Source organism: Camarhynchus parvulus, chromosome 12 (assembly GCF_901933205.1).
Source record: "Camarhynchus parvulus chromosome 12, STF_HiC, whole genome shotgun sequence".
NCBI lineage: Eukaryota > Metazoa > Chordata > Aves > Passeriformes > Thraupidae > Camarhynchus > Camarhynchus parvulus.
The window spans coordinates 8,077,700-8,097,296 of record NC_044582.1 but is presented as its reverse complement, the minus strand read 5'-3'; the positions used below and the strand labels follow the sequence as shown (position 1 = coordinate 8,097,296).

Here is a 19,597-nt window from a genome sequence, read left to right as displayed (position 1 = left end):
AAGTGAAAGAGACATTACACATTTGATATTTGACAAATAACAGTGTTTGTTTCATATAATTATAGTGAGATTTAGTGATCAAGATGAAAAAATAGGTTGCATTGATTAAGGTGCTAGCATTATTTTTGTTGTATTATTTGTAGTTTTTCTGCACTTCTGATGCTGTGGTTTACTTTAGAATTGATCGAGCTCTTGAAGTCTATTACATTGACATGGATGAAAGAGAGGAGAGAGATGCTGCACCTCCTATCACAGAACTGCCTTCTACTGTGAGAAAGTATTTCTTTATTAAGTATTTTCTATTTAGTTCTTTGTTATTGGGACATTTATTTTCCTTCTTAGAATTTACTTCAAGATACTTGTTTTGCTCAGTAATTCATAAGTGAATTTATATACTCAGGTAATCCAATTGAAATGTATGCCCGTATATCTGTAGAATAAAGTCTTTGTTTATGAACAATATTTGCTAAATTTTATATTTCCAGTATTTTTGTTTGTATGTTCTTCATATATAACAATTTTCCATTTCTTTTTATACAGATGGACAATGAAAGACAACTAAGGGTGAGTTAAATTCTTTCATTTGCTTTTTTTGGCGTTGAAGAGTGAATTAAGAGAAGTATGTTATGCAGAATTATTAAACAAGAAGAAGTAATCTTGGTGAGGGAAAATTGATTAGGAGCAAAATAGGAATCTTGTCTTGTGGTCCTGTAGAGGGAAAGTATTTTTGTGTTTTAGAAAGAGCATCTATCAATAATAATTTAACCTTGGTTAAAGGTCATTATTTAGGAAAAAAAACCTAACAGGCTTCAGGATTTTTTTCCAGTTGAGGTCATAGGTTGTACCTTAGCCTGTACAAAAAGGAGTTTTTGACATCGTTCCCTTAATTTGAAGAACATGCACTAAGCTTCAAATTTGTGTATAGTTTTTAAAGTAAGACTTCATCTCTGAGACCCAGTTGAAACTCAATTTAGTATTGAAATATTTACATTAAGTAGGCTAAGGTAACACCAGTTCTGCCTAGCTGTTGTTAGGCAAACTCATTATGTAGACATTTTATACAAAAACTGTCAATCAAAAGCAGAAATACCTGTTTCTTTGGCAAGACCCACGCCCCTTATGGAGGGTGTTTGTCTACACTTTTTGCCAGATAAATGTTTGTCTAAAGAACAATAACCTTAACCTTGAACTATTTTCTTGTTAGCCATAAACTTCAGCAGGGGACCAAGGAAAATGCCATACTGACAAATACAATATTTTATATTTAAACATTAAGACAGAGACCATGTTACCAACCACAAAGCAGTTTTTAGGGTATTAGTCAGTGAATACTGAAAAGATTAGATTAAATACCCCACCTTTAAGGAAATTAAGAAATTTTGAAATGAAGAAATTATGAATAAAAAGAGACTTTTGCCAAGCCTAACACAAAAACACGTACAGAGGTAGTTATTAGAGCTCTGCAAATCTTGTCCTTCCAGGCAGAATACTTCTTTTTGAAGAACTGCGTGCAGAGTAATCCAATGGTTCCCATCCAGCAGCAGTGGCTGAGGTCCATGCTTGCTATGGTGCCACAGTCACTTATGGAGGGCAAAGACAGAGAGCTGCTCACTGAAGACCTTTTAAAGGAGATAGTAAGGGATTATGAAAAAAGCATGCAAAGATGTGTGTGTAAGTACCACAAATTACTCAGCACCTATATTAATGTTCGTATATATGTTATAAACTCCATATTCTCGTGCTTAAAATAATTTTTCTGGTTTGTTCTTTCAGCCAGGCAGGATCTTTGTAATCAACTACTGATTTAGGTTTTCCTGCCTTATCAAATGCATGTTGCCCATAATATTTAAGGCAAAACTTGCTTTATTTGAAAACTTTATTTGAACCAGTAAAAAGTTAACCAGCTGAAAGTACAGTTCAAGCAAAGACAAAGACAGCTGCAGACCTCACCTCATGTCAAAAAGGTTGATTGCTGATGAAGTTATTTGATTATGTCTTTAACCTATTTAATTTGAAGCAAGAATGTATTGCTATTTACTGTTAAAGAAAGGAGAAACTTTTAAGGTACTAGTCATTCTTTCTACCTCTTCAGGAACAGCAGCTTTTTAAGCTTTTTATTCACAAATGCATTCATGAGTTTTCTGATGGTGCTTTTGTTGCAGGAGGAAGCTCACAATAAAAATCTGCAAAGATAATTACTGTTTTCAGATATCACTCATACAACTCACTTCAATTTTAAAACCTTTGAAGAAGAGTCATGAACTGGAATTTTGAAAGTGTTTTTCCTTGAAATCTTGTATTATTATTTATTTGTAGTAACTGGAATCTGAAATTGGGCTCAGTTTTCTTAATATTTTAGCGAATGGCTGATCTTTTTAAAAATGTAGATTAAAAAATAAATAATTTAACATTGGACTAACTTCTTTGTAATTTCATCAGTGGCATAATTATAGTACTTCACTGTAATTATGTAACAAAGTTGCCATAAATTCTTGCAATTATAGAATATATCAAGTTGGAAGGGGTCCATAAAGATTAGAGTCCAGCTCCTTGCTCCTTGCAGGGCTCTGAGAGCACTGTCCAGGTGCTCCTTGCCCTCTGGCAGGACTGGTGCCATGACCACCTCCCTGAGGAGCCTGTTGCTGTCACTGACCATCCCCTCAGCAAAGAAACTGCAGAAGTATTCAATTATTTAAGCACAAACCCATCTGAAAACCTTCAGGAACAGGAGCCAGAATTGGGGTTAAGGCACCCAAATCTGTATAAAAATTCAGCAGAAGCTGTTGATTTTCAGTTACCTTTGAGAGAACGTGTTTTGCAGACTAGGGTGACACAATTTTTCCTCCTACTGTGTGCTTGGTTCAAGGAAGTACAGTGACTATTGAATATGGCCTAATTTTCTTCTAATGTTCATGTATTTTTTTTTAGTGAGAAGAGCTCTTGTTAAACCAGACATAAAAGAACTTGATAAGTTGGAAGAGGAGGCACCTTTGCCTTTATTACCTCTGTGAGTGGATTAAGTTAGCAAATAACTCACTGGCAAAACACACTGAGTTACATGAGGAACATTCTTGTTGAGCTGTGTGGGCAGAGTTATGGTGCAAGATTAATTCTGGAGTCCCTTTTACTGGGACATTTTTAAATTTCTGCAGAGGATCTTGCATTTGAACATCTCTTATCTGAATGCTCTACAAAGTTTTAGCCCTGACAGCGTTTTATTACAGTTATAGTTCCGTAGAGCAGCATCTGAAAATACCATCGAGGATAGAGCATGTTTTATCAGACAGAGTATCTGTATGACTTCCACTGCATGGTAGTGAGGACATGTGTGTGGCATTAATTAACTATTCACATTAGAGAATAATCTTTTGAATGCTATCTTTTATGTATCAGTACTTTATTCAAGTAGTGCTTGAGCTCTTAATTTTTGTTTGTTTATTTGTTTTGGTTGCTTTTTAATGCTTTTTCTTTTTTAGAGGCCTGGATTTTTCTAGTACGTGGCGTAACAGTTATATCAAAGCAAAAAACCAAATAAATTCCACCTTACGTATTCTTCACCCCTCAATGAAAACACTACTGGATTTTGGTTATACAGCATTCTTTAACTTTCTTGTAGTGGATTTCTCTAGTTGCAGGTAAAGTCTGTTCTGCTGAAATATTGACCCATATAGGTTTTTGAAGCTGGCAAAGATGAGCTTGTTCAGTTCTATTATTTATCGTAGAACATTGCTTTGATGCACCATTTTAATGTACTGTGATTAAGTTACTCTGTGTTGTGACATGTGACTTTTTTTCTCACTGTTATGTATTTTATTGTTATTCAAGTTGTTGGTAATATCAGACCTTTTGATTTGTATTTTGCCTTTAATTTTGTAAAGTTCTCCCCATTATTCACTTATTCTTAATGCTTAATTTCCATAGAAATCTGTTTAAGTATTATTTGAAAAATCAGCTTCTAGTAGTATTATCATCATAGAAAATTCTCTGCTAACCTTGAAGATCAGACTTCTTGCTGGTTTTCAGAAGTTGAATTTTCTGTTTAATCTTGGAACTTTAAATTTTCATAGTTTTCAAAAAGATAATTTTCAAAATATTTTTCCTCATTATTTTTTCTGGTAATTGTTCTGGAAATCCTGCAATTTGAGGCAGGCTTTTTCTTTCCTTTTAGTCTACGGAAGCAATGTGTAAATTCCCACTGTGCTTCCTGCTAGAGAAAAACTAGGTTTGTAATACAAAAGTCTGTATTGTTACCTTACTCCATGTTTGGTTTGTTTAAATTTTGTTTATAAAGTTGGCTGCAACTTTCTTTTCTAGATTGAAAGGACCAATTGACTGTAGATCTTTAAAAACTGATGCATCCCTAAGCTGTTCTAAAGCAGAAGACAAGATAATGACTACGTGGTACCAAAGAGTTCTCAGTCTCTTTAGTCAGCCAGAATCGCTGGATGGTGTAAAGTTGGATCAACTTGAGTCTTTTTATAACTGTGTGGCTGTGCTTATGTCTAATCAGGTAAATGTCTTCCCTCCCATGACAAACTTAATGGGATTAAAACATTACTTGCTTTGTAGAAAAATAGTGGAACAATAGTCTAATCAAAGGAAAATGCTTTCAAGATAGACTTACTTTTGTAGCAAAAATAGATGCATGGACTTTGCTGAAATGCTTACTTGTTCATTAGCTTTTATCATTTAAGGGTTGGGACTAATAATCACTAGAAAAATTAGAACTGATTTCTACTTAGAATTATTAGAAAAATTCACACTGCTTCAGTTATCCATAAATCAGGCCAGAAGTGCTAAAATGAATGGAAATCCTGGCTTAATGGATGAGTGGAAAATGGGTTGAGTCCTTTATATGTCAACTAATAGGTGATCTATATTATTACCTAGCTGAAAGAATTACTGCAAAGAACAACTGAAGTTTTTGTGAAACTTTTTGATCCTGAAGACAGAAGACGTCTGCCTATATTTAAGATGGACTTGACTCTTGATGAAAATAGAATGGAGTTTTATCCAAGCTTACAAGACTTAGAAGAAGCAATCCTGTTTGTAGTAGATTGTATAGGACAGACTCTCCAGGTGTGCTTTTGGGTTTTTTTCATTATGCAATTGTTAAGATGTTCAGTATGTGAAAATACTTGTGATTTAGGAGTCTGACTACCCTGGCAATGGGATCAGAATCCAACTTTTATTTATTTTCCAGAATGACTCTACAGGTCACATCATGAATCTTGATGCCCAGTGGCACTCCAGGCTCTGAAGTAATTTTGTAGCTCCTTGTTTATAAAAACTTGGTGCACCTGCTATTGATTGTTTTAGTCTGCTCTTTGGGTCTGCAATTACAATAATAACATCTTTATTATATGTGTGCTGATTTACAATAAATTTTCATTAAAGTTAAGATCTCCAGAGAAACACAAGGAAACTTAGAGTTGATATTGCTTTTCTTTCTAAGAAAAAGAAAATACTCAAATCCCTAAAAACTATTATATACAACATCAAAAGATTGATGTCTTGGGAACCTGTCTGTGGTTCCAGGGAAGAGAGCCTTTCTGGGGGCTTTAGATATGAACTGAGTATTGGTCACTAGTCACATGTGGTGGTACTTTCAGAGAAGTGTTTTGGGGTTGGTTTTCTGTATTTGCATATATTAAATAATTTCATTTAATGCAAGGATAATTTTTTGTTTTCCTTTACATGTTTCATGTTCAACTCTGCTTCAGGAAAAGTCATTCTACATGTGTATAAAGCACGTGAACTTGGTCATGGTTAGGGTCTCTTACTTTTGTGATCGTGTCTTCTGCAGATTGCAACTTACTTTTATCCTTGTGCTGCTTTTTAAAATTTAAATAATCAACACTTGCACTGCTCTTAGAACTTCCAAAGGGTAGATGCTTGGCTAATGGGTGCCACTGAAACTCTGGATGCTGAGCTTCCTGCTCACACTGTACAATGGGCCAAATCCACTCTGGGAGAATCTATCAGAGACAACTTAGAAGGCCCAAAGCAACATTTTAAAGGCTATGGTAAGTGATAGAAGAGTGTGTAAATAGTTGTGTCACTTCTTTGTAATAAGTAGCTTGCTGTATGGAATATCCATTTTAGTAATATAAATATGTTGTAATTGAATTGTAGTTGAAAATTATGGCTGGCTTGTAGATGGAACTGCAGATGAACGGATAAACACATTTATAGCAGAGCAACCCAGTTTTGATGAATACACTACTGTAAGTTTTAATTCTAACTTTATTTATAATTTTTACTATAAATATAGCAATAATGACAAGGTAGCAGAGGGTAACAGGTTCTTAGCCTTTAGCTAAAAATATATGGACTACCTACAATGTAACTGATTTTTTCCCTAAAAATTTATGGTAAATAGAAGAAAGCATTACTTCTTTTCTTCAGTATCTAATACTTACTCATGTAGCCAAGTTTTTAAACAACAGCTCTGAAGTGTAAAGTCTGATGTTTTTCTGAAGTTCATAGATGAATTTTTCACCCTCAAGAAGGAAATCATGAGTTTGCCAGAGGTGATTTATTTCCCTATGATCTGTTTGAATTGTGAGGATTTAAAGCAAGGTTTGGCTAAATGTGCAAATAACTTCGCAAAAATGCTAATGGACAAAATATTTGCAGATTACAGAGAGGAAAATGAAAGGTAAGTAGAATTTTTCTGCTTGAGAATGCTCTATGTGTTAAATGCATAGCAGAAACATGTAGAAGAAATGCAAATATACCATACTTTGTTTACTGAAGGTTCTTGGCTAACTAAAGATCTAATTCAGTTTGCACAGGCTGTTGTATTTCTTCTGCCGTGTTAGTCTCAAATAAAGGTAGGAGAACATATTAGTATGGACTTGGATAATGGAGGAGCTAAAAGATCAAAGATCAAAGATCCAAGAACTTTATTACTGTTCTGGATTTATGTGTGAATTACAGTATTAACTGCACTGTCAAAGTTAGACTCTCTTATTACTTGTTGGGTACCTCAGCAGGGCTGCTCTCAAGCCATTCGTCCCCATTTGTATTTGTGCTGGGTATTACTCCATCCTGGGTGCAGAGTCTGGCATTTCAACTCATTGCCTTCCATCCCCTTAATCGTAGTCAAATGTTTAATTCTGCAAAGTGTCCCATCCTTCAGGGGAGTCAGCAGCACCTCACGGTTGTATGATGAGCAAACTTGCTGATGGTGCATCAAAATCAGTGATAAATACATTGAACAGAACGGGCCCAGAAGTGAATCCTGAGGAACACTGCTGGTAACAGTTGCCAGCCATTTGCTACAACACTTTGAGCTCTGCACTTCACCAGTTCTTCACCGAGCACACCATGCACACGCTCATCCCGCACTTGGGCAACTTTTCTAGAAGGATTCTGTGAAGGACAATATCCAAAGCCTTATTAAAACTCAGAAAAATTATATCCACCACCTCCCCTTTATCTTCTATATGGATGACCTTACAGGATATCAGTTTAGTTAACAGGAGGTTAATTTGCAGGTATGGATTAAGTCAGGGGGAAACTCTTACTACATTTTTTAGTTAAAATGAACAATTATGGCCAAGTTTTATAGCGATTCCATATTACCAAAGTGAGACAATGTTTACTAGGAAAGTGTTTGTATGTACACTAATGATAGTTTGCTGAAGTTCTTTTAGTAACAACAGGTTACTAAAGCATTTATTTCAGAAGAATACCCCAAAATCCAAACAAAGCAATTATTGCAAGTCAGAAACCGGTATTTGTCTAGACTGACTTGGTCATATTCCCCTTCTAGTTTCATAAATAATGGAATTTGTGAGGGGAGAATACTTAAAGAAGTAATTTGAATTTTTAATTGCATTAAAGCTGAGCTTGAAACCAGTCAAACTAGCATCTTAAAATATTGGTATTTTATGTGAAATAAACCTATAGGATAATCAGTGAATGTGAAGCCATTAAGGAATGTGCATTAAGAGTTCCTGAGTCAACAGAAGAAATGGTAGAAATAATGGAACACATGAAGAAAGTCAAAACCAAAGATTTTCAGGACCTGGTGCGAAGGAGTAAGGTAAAAGACTATCCTTTAATTCTTGATCTTTTATTAGACATGCTGACCTATACAAATAAAGAATTAATTCCAGAGGGCAGACTTTTTCTGCCTGTGTGAATAAACTCAGTGTTACGTCAGACAGAAGTGGGAAGTCCAGGTTATTCTTTGCCAAATGCATTTGCTTCTTGTTCCCATTCCTATGTGTTCTGCAAGTCTGTGAGGAAATGCAGCTTCTAATAAGTCAGTCCGTTTATTTTTTGTATTTGGAGACTTACTTCAGGACTGCTTAAAAATCTATTTGTGAAAATCTAATAGACAGTATAAAGAACATTTTATGTGTAAAAACAGTCAACAGACTTTGAACACACAAGAAACAATTTACTCTTTGAGCAGAATATAGGTGATGTTACATTAGGAGTAGTTTGTGAATGTGTGTGTGAATATGTGTCAGATTTTCTGATGGTAATAGGTCTATAAACATGTTTATATCTGCAAAAATTATATTTTGTATATTCTTAATAACATTAGAATTTCTGCATATAGATTTACAGAACACAGGAGTCTTATTTAGAGAAACAAGCTCATGATCAGGGCAGGGATTTGAAAAATGTTACACATATATTTTGAATGTTAATATTCAATTGGCTGAAGGAGCTCTGAATTCTGAAAAGTTCATGAAATGTAGATTTTTATTTTATCTTTATAGATAATATTATCATGCCCTATATTTTAAACAGATCTATCATACCTAAAGTTTTGTGAAATCTCTCTTTGTAGGAGTGCTGTCGGCAAATGAGTTACTTGATAGATGTTTATCCATTTACTCCCGAAGACATGGAACTAAATAAAACAGCTATATTTTGGCCAAAGAAGATTAACCGCATTTTTAAAGAGCATGATACTGTAAGAGCATTTTCTTAGTTTATGGTATATTTTGGCTTGTTAGACTTCTCACTTTACTTGAGCTATTATTTCCTCAGCAGGCTAAATGTACATACACGTATAACATGAACAATACTAATTTAGACATGCATGAATAGCGTATTTCCAGATTTTTGTAACAAAAGTGGGCTTTTTGTGGCTAAATTTTAAAACTGTCACTGTAACTTAAAAGCTTCAGCAAATCTGATTATCCTAATATGCTTGTGGTTAGTACTAGGTAAGACATAGGTAGATGAAAATTCACTACACTGTACTTGAATATGTAACTGTCAGGCCCTTAATAAGACTGAGTGTCTGAACAGAAAGTCATTTGGTTAAAATGGTATTTTGTACTGTCCAAAAAAGAACAGGGGGAACAATGTTTTCTAGCAATAATTAATAGAAAATATGCAGCATCTCATTTTCTCTGTGTGACTGTAGATTACTTTTCTTCCACCACCTGTATTCATCTTGCTTAGCATGCTTTGTCTCTGTCTATGACACAGTGAATCAAGCCTTTTATTGTTCTTTTGCCTCTGTAGTAATTTAGCATTGATATGATAATTTCTTCTAAAATTTTAAAGAATTAATAATTAACATTTTTAAAAATCAGTATCTTTTAAATATTACAAGTAAGGATTTCTCTTTTAATAAGTTTTGTCCAAGGGTATTAATTATGCCTCTGACTGAAAAGATACCCAGCCTGGGAGACTGCTATGTCTATAAAATACTTGGTTTGCATGTTATCCCCATGCAAACAAATTATTCTTTTAATCCCCCCAAAAAATCAGTAAAATTAATTTTCTACTTCTACACAGAGAGTCCATGATGCTTGTTTTAACTCCTTTTAATGAAAATGGTAGTACAGAGTGAATCTCACTACTTAGTAAGAATCTCTCAGCAGTGGGACCCTGTAGCTGGCTGTAAATGACTTGCTTTGTGCTAGAGGTTGAGGACAAGAAAAGTTTCACATCAAGTTTTCATGAGTCTGTATATTTGCATTGTATACTTTCAGATATGAGTCTGTTCTTATTCTAGTGCAAAATGAAAAGAGTGGTTCCTCCTTTGGTGAAATTCTGTTTGCTTCAAATTTTGCATGGCAGTAGGTGTCCTTGTCTTAGGAAATCTCCTCTCTCTTTGTTGATTTTTTTGTTTGGTGCCCTAAAACAAAGCCTTAAGTGTGCATACCCAGTGCTTTAAGGTGGTCTTATGTTCTAGAATTTCTGGCTTTTACGGCCACAGGTACATGTGGGATAACATTGGCTTTCAGCAACTGTGGGTGTCCTTTTTGGCAGTAAAATACTGAATCCCAAAATTTAGAATATCTATTTTTTTCTGCAATGCTTTATTTTCTGTCTCCTGATTCCTGAAGGAGGCTTTTGAGGCAATCCTAACTGCTATGATTATTGAGATGAGGCTTCCATGCTGGTATATAGAGGTTGCACACTCTGAAATGGGACATAGGGAAAAAAAATCAGCGGTTGCAAGGTCGATAATTTATCTGTACTGTTAGTTTTCTGTCTGTGTGCATTAAATGCTTAGATGGTAGTACATATGTTAATTATTGAAAGGACTTAAAATCACCTTTGTAATGAAAAAAATAAATTCTTTTGTAGCTGATCCAGCAGTCTAAAGCTGAACGAGAACAAGAAGTGCAACAGAAATGTGAGAACCTGCATGGTGAATTAGACAAGGTTTATAAATCTGTGTCAGAATTAGAAGAATACTCAGAACTGGATCACATGCAGCAGGTTTGATTAATAGTATAAAATTGGTATAAATGTTTTATGTGTTTAATACCTAGGGATCATGGAAAAAATTGTAATTAAAAGTAATCAGTGTAACAAATGTGAACTAAAACATTTATTATCCTATTGGCACAGTTACCAAGCTCAGTCCCTCTCCCATTTTTGTTTACCACTGGCATTTACCATTTTATTTAGAGGAAAGTTTGCTATAAAGCTAGAATTATCTGATAGGTACCAATAATAGAAGTTCAGAAAGAGTGTGTGCACCCACGAATATAATTTATTCATTTTCCCTCTTTACCACAAATCAATTAATGCAAAACCAGCACAGTTACCAATTTGATACTTTTTTCCTACAAACCTCAAAACTTAATTGTTATGCTAGTAAAGAGTAGACCACTGGCTCCAAAGTTTCATGAATTTCTAGCCGTATTTTTTAATTTTCAGAGCATGTCTTGTGCTTTAATTGGAGGATATTGCATAGTAAGAAATATTGGCTTTTTGAAAAACAAAGCACTTCAAAGCAGAAACAGAAATCCTAAGCTAATAGATCCCAGTTACCAATATGATATGCCATGTACATAAAAATTGTGTGCCTGCCTCCTGGAGCAGTAAGTTTTAAAGCCCACACATTTTGAAAATACTCTAAAATTCAGTAATGAGAACCAATTTTATATTTCATAATGTTCATCTGGTTTCTTCACAGTTTATATACTCATGAATAAGCAGAAAAGTTTTTAAATCTTGTTTTCTAAAATTTTAATGTGAAAGCTTATATTTTGGTATAAGCTGTTCAGAGCACAATTTGGTTATTTCTCAAGATATACTATTATTTGATTTCAGTATGTGACTGACGTGAGGACTTTACAGAAAGCAATACAGGACACTGATGAAACAGTAGCTGCTCTTAATAAAGAAGAGATTCTGCTTGGATGGAAACCAAGTGAATTCCCTCTCCTCAACAACTTAAGAGCTGAGATAGAACCATACCAGAAACTTTTTAATGTAATACTGAAATGGCAGCGAACAGAAAGGAGGTAATTCAGCACTAAATGCTCTAAGAGGGAGAGTGAGAAAAATGCTTATCCTGGTCTTATTCATGTCAGATGTAGAATATGGATTTGTTTTCTTGTCAACATGTTATTAGTAAGCAAAGTAAAAGGGTAATATATATATCAGACTTGCTATTTTTAATTCAGCTAGAAAAAAAGTTGATTTGTTTTTATTTTTAAAACGTAATCATGGAATCAAATAATCATTGGACTTCCTAAGCTGGAAGGGACCCACAAAGATGATGAAGTCCAAGTCCTGGAATTGCACAGGACAGCCCCAAGAATCACACCATGAATCACACACGTGAGCTCAGCTAGAGAGCTCATCATCTGCATGTAACCAAAACTGCTTTTAACCTAGCAGCTGTCCAAAATGGTGTGTTCAAATGACTATATTGCTGTTTGGTGGTTACATTCTACCACAAAACTGTACTCTGTGTTTAAATTGAGGGAGATTTTTTATTATTTCATGTATTCTTTAGAAGTTATCATGTACTATGGCTGAAAGTGTGGGGGGTTTGAAAATACAAGACGTAGTGTATTTTTAAATGTCATATGTCAATCTCTCTCTAGAGTTTAACTTAAATATTTGTCCATTCATGCAGTTACTCAATTTCAGTATGTGTCTGACTTAAGAGAACTACACAAATACACAGAAGAATGTGGTTGAGCCACTTTTAGCTGGGCTTTAGAATTTTGCAAAGAATAACAATAACATGGAAGAAGAGCTTTGCTTAAATTTAAATACTATTCGTGTGTTGCAAAACAAAGTGATAATTATTTGTGGGCTACATTTGTTATTCTGTTTTGTAACCTTATTTTTTTTCCTCAGATGGATGGATGGGACCTTTTTGGAGCTAGATGGGGAAAGCATGGAGACTGAGATTGATGAATTTTATAGAGAGATGTACAAACTGTTAAGACTCTTCCAACAAAAGCAGAAGAAAGCGGCAACGGAGAAGAAAAAGGCAGCGCGATACACAGGTCTGATGGGTAATCCAACTCTTACAATGTGTTCTTCAGTTCTGGAGCAGATTAAAGAATTTAAGGTAAGAAAACATGAGACATATTAATATCTGATATTGAGGGACAAATGCTAAATTCAGGGCTTAATACATGTAGATGATGCAGAGTCAGAGATAGAGTGAGGCTGTTCTTAATCCTCATTTCCAGATTGTACTGTCTCATTCATTTTAATAAAATTGGATTTTAAAAAATTTTAATAGCTTCTGGAATTGCAAGCAGAGCACACATACAGGAGAAAAGTCATTTTTGGATGCAGAAAAACATTTAAGGTTGTAGTTGGGAATTTTGAAATGGGACTCTTGTTATGTTAATAGAAGCAAAATTTAGCATCACTGAAAAATTATGCTTAATAGTTTTTTATATTTCTTCTTCAGTAGTTGATATAATTATTTAGAAATTGAATGGAAAACCAAGTGCAGCCATCTGCACTTCTTGGAAAAGATTTTCATGTCTTCAGCTGCTGTAGCAGAATTTTAAATGCACACAAAAGATTAAAAAATTAAGAAATCATGTAAATTACAATATCTACCTTATAAATGTTTCTTCTGAATTAGGAGTATATTCCCACTGTGATTGTCTTTTGTAATCCTGGCTTGAGAGAACGTCACTGGAAGCAGATGTCAGACATAGCAGGATATGATATAACACCAGATGCTGGAACTACCCTGAGAAAAGTTTTAAAGCAGAATCTATCCTCTTACTTGGACCAGTTTACAGCAATAAGTGTAGGCGCAAGCAAGGTAAGCACAGAGATTTGATAGTGACAAATGTGACATCAGGTCTCTTATTGAATACTTTTATGACTTATTAGCATTATTTGTCTCTGCCATTATTCAACAAAGGAGATTTGGTGAGACTTTGGCCCATTATATATTACTAATGAGTGTAAGAATTTGTATCTCATGTGACATCATCAGTATTTCCCAAGTGTGCTGCTTTCTGTGTGCAAGAAAAGAATATACTGAGGAAAAATAAAAAAATAATTAATTTGTGCTGCTAGAGCAAAATAGTTTATTCAGCTAGATATGCTTATATATTGAATTAGAGAGTTGGAAAAAAAATAATTCAGTGACTAGACCAAGCTATTTCCTTTTTCAATAGGAATTTTCCTTGGAGAAAGCAATGCATACCATGAAGGAAACCTGGGATTCAATTTCCTTCACCACAAATGTGTATCGTGAGACTGGTATTCATATTCTGTCTGCAGTGGATGATATTCAGGCTCTTCTTGATGATCAGATTATGAAAACTCAGACAATGAGAGGATCACCTTTCATTAAACCGTTTGAGACTGAAATAAGGGTACAATGAGTACTTTTTCAACCATTTTTATTTGTAAGATAACTGTAGTGCAATAGTATAGTGATTGTATTACAACTTTATTGTTTGAATTGTTAACAAAATGTTTTCATTGATTTTTCAGCAAGAATCTTTTGAGTCATAAGTCATACTTACCTTATTACTGTTTTGGAATTCTCTCTTCCATTCAGATTCAAGTGTAACCAAGAGAACATGATCATTTTTCCTCATATTTTTCCAAATCGCTATTTCCATTAGCCTTGCTTCTTAATAACTGGAAATAGTGTTTCTATTATTGCTAATAAGAACATTTATTTATTTATTGAGTTTTGGACTCAAATTTTGAACTACAGTGTTTTCCTCAGGGCAAAGCAAGTTCTTGATGGCTGGGAGAGTGTTTTTAAATCAGGCCTCAGAGCAATGATGGCAGTGCTTTACACTTGCCTTTGAATTTCAGGGCTAGAGTAGTCTTTATGGTGCTAACACCATGGCTATTGACAGGAGAGAAGCTGGTGGAATTGCTTTGCAGTTACTCTCCCCAGTTCATTGTTGGTTTATGTGGGAAATATTTAGGCTCAAGCAGGCTCAGTGAACATACTTACACTTTACTGGCAGCTTGCTCCAGTGGTATCTGCTATTGTCCTGATTTGCTGGATATCTCCTGTGAGCTGAGGTGGCTTTTCTGGTATTGTGTCCCTGCTGCCATTCAGCTAAAAGAGCCCTTGCTGTGGGGAGATGAAATAGAATTTATCACTGGTAGCCTCCTGGCTATTGCTTAACAATTAAGTTGTTGAAAGTTCATAGCACTAAAGTGATAAATGCAGTTTGGAAAATTAATTTCCAAGTGAGTAAAAATTTCTGAGCTCCTTTGGCCATCTATATATGTGGAAGAACTTACACTCCTAAATATTTTTCTTTCATTTTGTTTATTGGTAGACTTTTTTTTTTTCTCTCTGGGAGCTGGAATACCACAATGTCTACCTTTCCTGAATTTGTTGTCAGATTATCATAATTTGTCTTGTGCTTGGAAATGTCAAGTTAACATTCCTTAAACTTTTATAAAGGAATGGGAAAGCCGCTTGATTAAAATTCAGGAGAATATTGATGAGTGGCTCAAAGTGCAGGCACAGTGGCTGTATTTGGAACCCATCTTTTCTTCTGAGGATATTATGCAACAGATGCCAGAAGAGGGACGGCAGTTTCAGACTGTGGATAGACAGTGGAGAGAGATTATGCAGTTTTGTGCTGAAGACCCAAAGGTAAGGGAAATGTCCATTCCTGACAGGAAGCAGTAACTTCTCTTGTGTTCTTTTTTTCTGGGTGGAGGTGGGAGAGGATGCTTAGTTTTCAGAATATATACAGTGAACTACGATTTCAGTTCCCTAGGCTTTCAAGAAAAAAAGTTATGTTGTTCCTTATTTGAGTAATTTCTACTGTTTGAAATACTTCATTTATAGCTGACAGTTTGCACATGTAACCTGTTGTTACAGGTTCTTGCTGCTACTTCCTTTGAAGGATTAACAGAGAAGCTTCAGAAATGTAATGAACTTCTTGACAAAATCATGAAAGGGCTTAATGCTTACCTTGAAAGAAAACGTCTCTTCTTTCCCCGGTATGATGAGCTTTGGTTATTTAAAACCCACAGATTCTGAATGGGGCTTTTTTGTTGGGAATAAGATCAGTCTTAAAAATAGCTTGATAATGCAGTTGTATATTTTTTCTAATTTTTTAGCTTCTTTTTCTTGTCTAATGATGAAATGTTGGAGATCCTATCAGAGACTAAGGATCCTCTTAGAGTTCAGCCTCACTTGAAGAAGTGTTTTGAAGGCATTGCTAAGCTGGACTTCCTTCGCAATTTGGATATTAAAGGCATGTGTAGCTCTGAAGGGGAGCGTGTGACACTGGTTTCAAACATTTCTACTTCTGAAGCTCGAGGTGCAGTGGAGAAGTGGTTAATTCAAGTAGAAGATGTTATGCTGAAGACTGTACGTGATGTAATTGCCAGATCAAGAATGGTATGGGATTTACAATAATTTAAGAACTGTAGCACCTATCTTTGTTTTGTGGCTGTCTCTTGGCTTTCTAAAATTCTTCCTCAACACAGGAGCTGATGAAGTCATGTGGCCAGGACCAAGTTAACATGACATGTATTTAATAGGCCAGTGATATATATTAGAGTTTAGTTTGAATAAGATGCAAGTAGTTTTCTTACAATACTGGATACAAATTCTTCTAAAAGTTTCACAGCAGTACTATTTTACAGGACATCCAATGTAATAGTTCAGGTTTCTTATGAATTAGAACTAGAACACTTGTGATATGCTTGCTTCCTCCTAAAAGGAAATCATTAGACAGAAAATATTTCTTTGTATGAAGTTAACGAGTTGGGAATATTTCTGTAATATGGAAGGATAATTCTAAGAATATTTAAAATTATTGGGTAAAAAATTGTGAACCTAAGGGGAAAAGAGCATTTGAAGCTCCATTTGGACATTGCAAATAGGAAAATAGCATTCTTCAGCAAGGAATATTAACAGGATTACATTATAAACTCCTGTATTACATTGCTGTATTTATTCCCAGACACTGTGTTTGTATGATGTATGTAACTCTTTCAGGCTTATCTAGAGACTGAGAGAAAGCGCTGGGTTCTGGAGTGGCCTGGCCAAGTAGTGTTGTGTGTGTCTCAAATGTACTGGACAAGTGAGGTACATGAAGTTCTTCTCCATGGGCCCAAGGTACTGTGTAATGCATAATTTGAAAAAAATCTTTCTTAGTGTTTCATTTCAGCTGCTGTATTTTGCTTAATCAAACAGTTTTTTACAATTAAAATAAAATTGTAAAAATTTTGAGTGTTGTGTTTGACATACATGAATTTATGTACAGTGATTTATACCTTTCATTCAAGTACTTAAATATTCTTATTTAGAGCAATCATAGTTTAAAATGTAGCTTTGCAACATAAATGCATAGCTGTGGGTAAGAGAGAATTTGATGAAAAACCATGACAATATAAAATGGTAACTTAATAAGCAACCTCTGTTAAGATATCTAGTCAACATGTAGAAGTCTGGAACACTTGAAACTGTGATATAACCAGTTTAAAATTTACCTTTTGTCTCCTAGGGCTTAAAGGGTTACTATGATACACTTCAGCTTCAACTTAATGATATTGTAGAGCTGGTGAGAGGAAAACTGTCAAAGCAAACAAGGATTACACTGGGTGCCTTGGTTACTCTTGATGTTCATGCTAGAGATGTCATCAAGGAAATGATTGGAAGTGGTAATTATATTTGAAGACGTTTTTCTTAACACGTATTTAATAAAAAATCATTAACCAATCAGATTTTACTACCTAAAACAGTACAGCACTAAGATGGGTTTGTGAGTATTTGGCTACAAACATCAGCATTATAATTTCACAGCTGTTTTGAATTTAACCATAATAGAAAATCCAGCTATCTACAACATCTTTTATGATTGCTGTCAACTCTGTTTGTCAGGTGTGCAGAATGAAACAGACTTTCAGTGGCTCGCACAGCTGCGCTATTATTGGCAGAACGAGAACGTTCGCGTGTGCATCATTAACTGCAATGTGAAATACGCCTATGAGTACCTGGGCAACTCCCCCCGCCTGGTGATCACTCCTCTCACAGACAGGTGCTACCGCACCCTGGTACGAGCTTCCTCCTGGGACACTGCAGATTGTACTTACTGTGCTCTAGTACTGCTCACACCGGTCAGGCAGCCATCCTTCTGGGGCTTAGGGTTCTTGTCACACTCTGCTATTTCTGCTAGAATGAGGTTTGTAATTTCTACAGAATGTTAAACATGAAAATCACTCATAACCACAAATCTGGACAGCGCACCAACCTGACTGAAACATTAGCGTGTTCTTCTGTCATGGTTTTGCTTTTTTAAAACACACAGGAAAAAAAGACAATATTTGATTACTGTAAAGATTATGAGAATGCAAAGTGCTTTTCTGATGTTCTGGGGCTGCTAAATTAAATGGAGAAGGAATCACTTGTGATCACACTGTTCCTAAGATTAGTACAAGTTTGGCCACTTTTTAGTACCCCTGCTCTTGGCAGAGGTGTTTATTATTGTACTCATTTATCCTCAGCTAACCTGACAGCTGAAAGTTATCAAAGTCATCTCAGATACAGTTTTTCTCATTATCAGTTACTGCAGTCTCTTTGCTGGAGTATGATTTCAGGTTTTGCTAAGCACACGTGGTGTGGCTGTAGCTGATGCTTGGTATCTGTTTGTCAAAACATCAAGGTGCATTGGTGTGAGAGGGTGATGCAGCTGGTAGTCTGTTTTGGTTTTAGGCTCACAAGCCTTGAATCAGAGCACAGCAGGTGGAAGCATGGCATTCTGGCAAATAGAAGTCTTGTCCTTTGCCTGCCAAGATCTTAATAAAGTATTCCCAGGACCTGTCAGTCAGTACACATGTGGCCCTGTAACTAGGCCACATATGTATTGGACTGTGGATTGGACTGTTTGCTTAAAGTCTGCAACTTTTGTTTTCTGTCAGATTTCCTCCTACTTCAATGGAGAATGGGAAAGAATACTGAATAGTCAATGGAAGGCACATACATCAAAGGGGGATGGTGTGGGAAAGAAAAAGAAAAGAGGAAAACAATATATTAAAGGACAGATGGAGAGAAAAGAGTAACAACAAGCAACTGCAACAAATTTAATTTGAAAGGTGTATCTAAACAAGAACGGAAAGATTGGGTATAATAAAGATTGAGTAACCAATCATGGTCATGATGATTATAAAGCTAAACCCTCTGTTAGCATCAAAATGAAATTCTCTTGCCTATTTTTCCCAGCTGTAAGTACATTTCAGATGCTTTTTAATTAGGAAAACCATAACTTTTATCTTCGATAAAATAAGTGCATGAAACTATCAAGTGCAATTTAATTTTTCCATTTTCATTCAGAAGAATTTCATACAAATAATTTCCATAAACTATTTCTGTGCTTTAGATTGGAGCCTTTTATTTAAACCTCGGTGGTGCCCCAGAGGGTCCAGCAGGAACAGGTAAAACGGAGACCACCAAAGATTTGGCTAAAGCTCTTGCTGTTCAGTGTGTTGTCTTTAACTGCTCTGATGGCCTTGATTACCTGGCAATGGGAAAGGTAAACAGAAAATAAATATATGTTGTATTTTATTTTTAGCATGAAAATTTCAGGGTCCCTGTTTTGCAGACACAAATAGATGTGGCCCCTGTGTTCTGCTGCCCTTGGATGCTATATGCTATTCTCTACATGTTTTGTTTTCTGTGCTTTATGAAAGCCTATTCAGTTTCTAATTAAAACATGAAACAAACAAGAGTTCATGGGATTGGGATCTTCTGATTTAGCTTGCTTTAGAGTCAAAACTTTGTTCTTCAGTACATCAGTGATCTATGATCTAAAGAGGTTTAAGCATTATTATTGCAATTGTATTTTTTTAATCTATTAAACTTCCTACATTATATTCTTAGTTTCTTTTGAAACTTTTC

At 35.2% G+C, this 19,597-nt stretch overlaps 1 protein-coding gene across 1 annotated transcript in view; it reads left to right on the top strand.

Moving 5' to 3' along the window:
• The window catches only part of DNAH12 (dynein axonemal heavy chain 12), a 58,165-nt gene that overhangs the window by 987 nt on the left and 37,581 nt on the right, over positions 1-19,597 (top strand). Inside the window, exons 3-26 of the mRNA XM_030956935.1 lie at positions 179-269; positions 541-564; positions 1,482-1,671; positions 2,929-3,007; positions 3,477-3,635; positions 4,315-4,510; positions 4,891-5,079; positions 5,876-6,026; positions 6,136-6,227; positions 6,483-6,661; positions 7,918-8,053; positions 8,813-8,938; positions 10,573-10,707; positions 11,548-11,741; positions 12,589-12,805; positions 13,337-13,522; positions 13,884-14,084; positions 15,146-15,340; positions 15,572-15,693; positions 15,814-16,096; positions 16,700-16,819; positions 17,208-17,364; positions 17,585-17,757; positions 19,080-19,232. Coding sequence (XP_030812795.1) covers positions 179-269; positions 541-564; positions 1,482-1,671; positions 2,929-3,007; positions 3,477-3,635; positions 4,315-4,510; positions 4,891-5,079; positions 5,876-6,026; positions 6,136-6,227; positions 6,483-6,661; positions 7,918-8,053; positions 8,813-8,938; positions 10,573-10,707; positions 11,548-11,741; positions 12,589-12,805; positions 13,337-13,522; positions 13,884-14,084; positions 15,146-15,340; positions 15,572-15,693; positions 15,814-16,096; positions 16,700-16,819; positions 17,208-17,364; positions 17,585-17,757; positions 19,080-19,232 — 3,748 coding nt within the window. The remainder of the gene's footprint in view (positions 1-178; positions 270-540; positions 565-1,481; positions 1,672-2,928; positions 3,008-3,476; positions 3,636-4,314; positions 4,511-4,890; positions 5,080-5,875; positions 6,027-6,135; positions 6,228-6,482; positions 6,662-7,917; positions 8,054-8,812; positions 8,939-10,572; positions 10,708-11,547; positions 11,742-12,588; positions 12,806-13,336; positions 13,523-13,883; positions 14,085-15,145; positions 15,341-15,571; positions 15,694-15,813; positions 16,097-16,699; positions 16,820-17,207; positions 17,365-17,584; positions 17,758-19,079; positions 19,233-19,597) is intronic.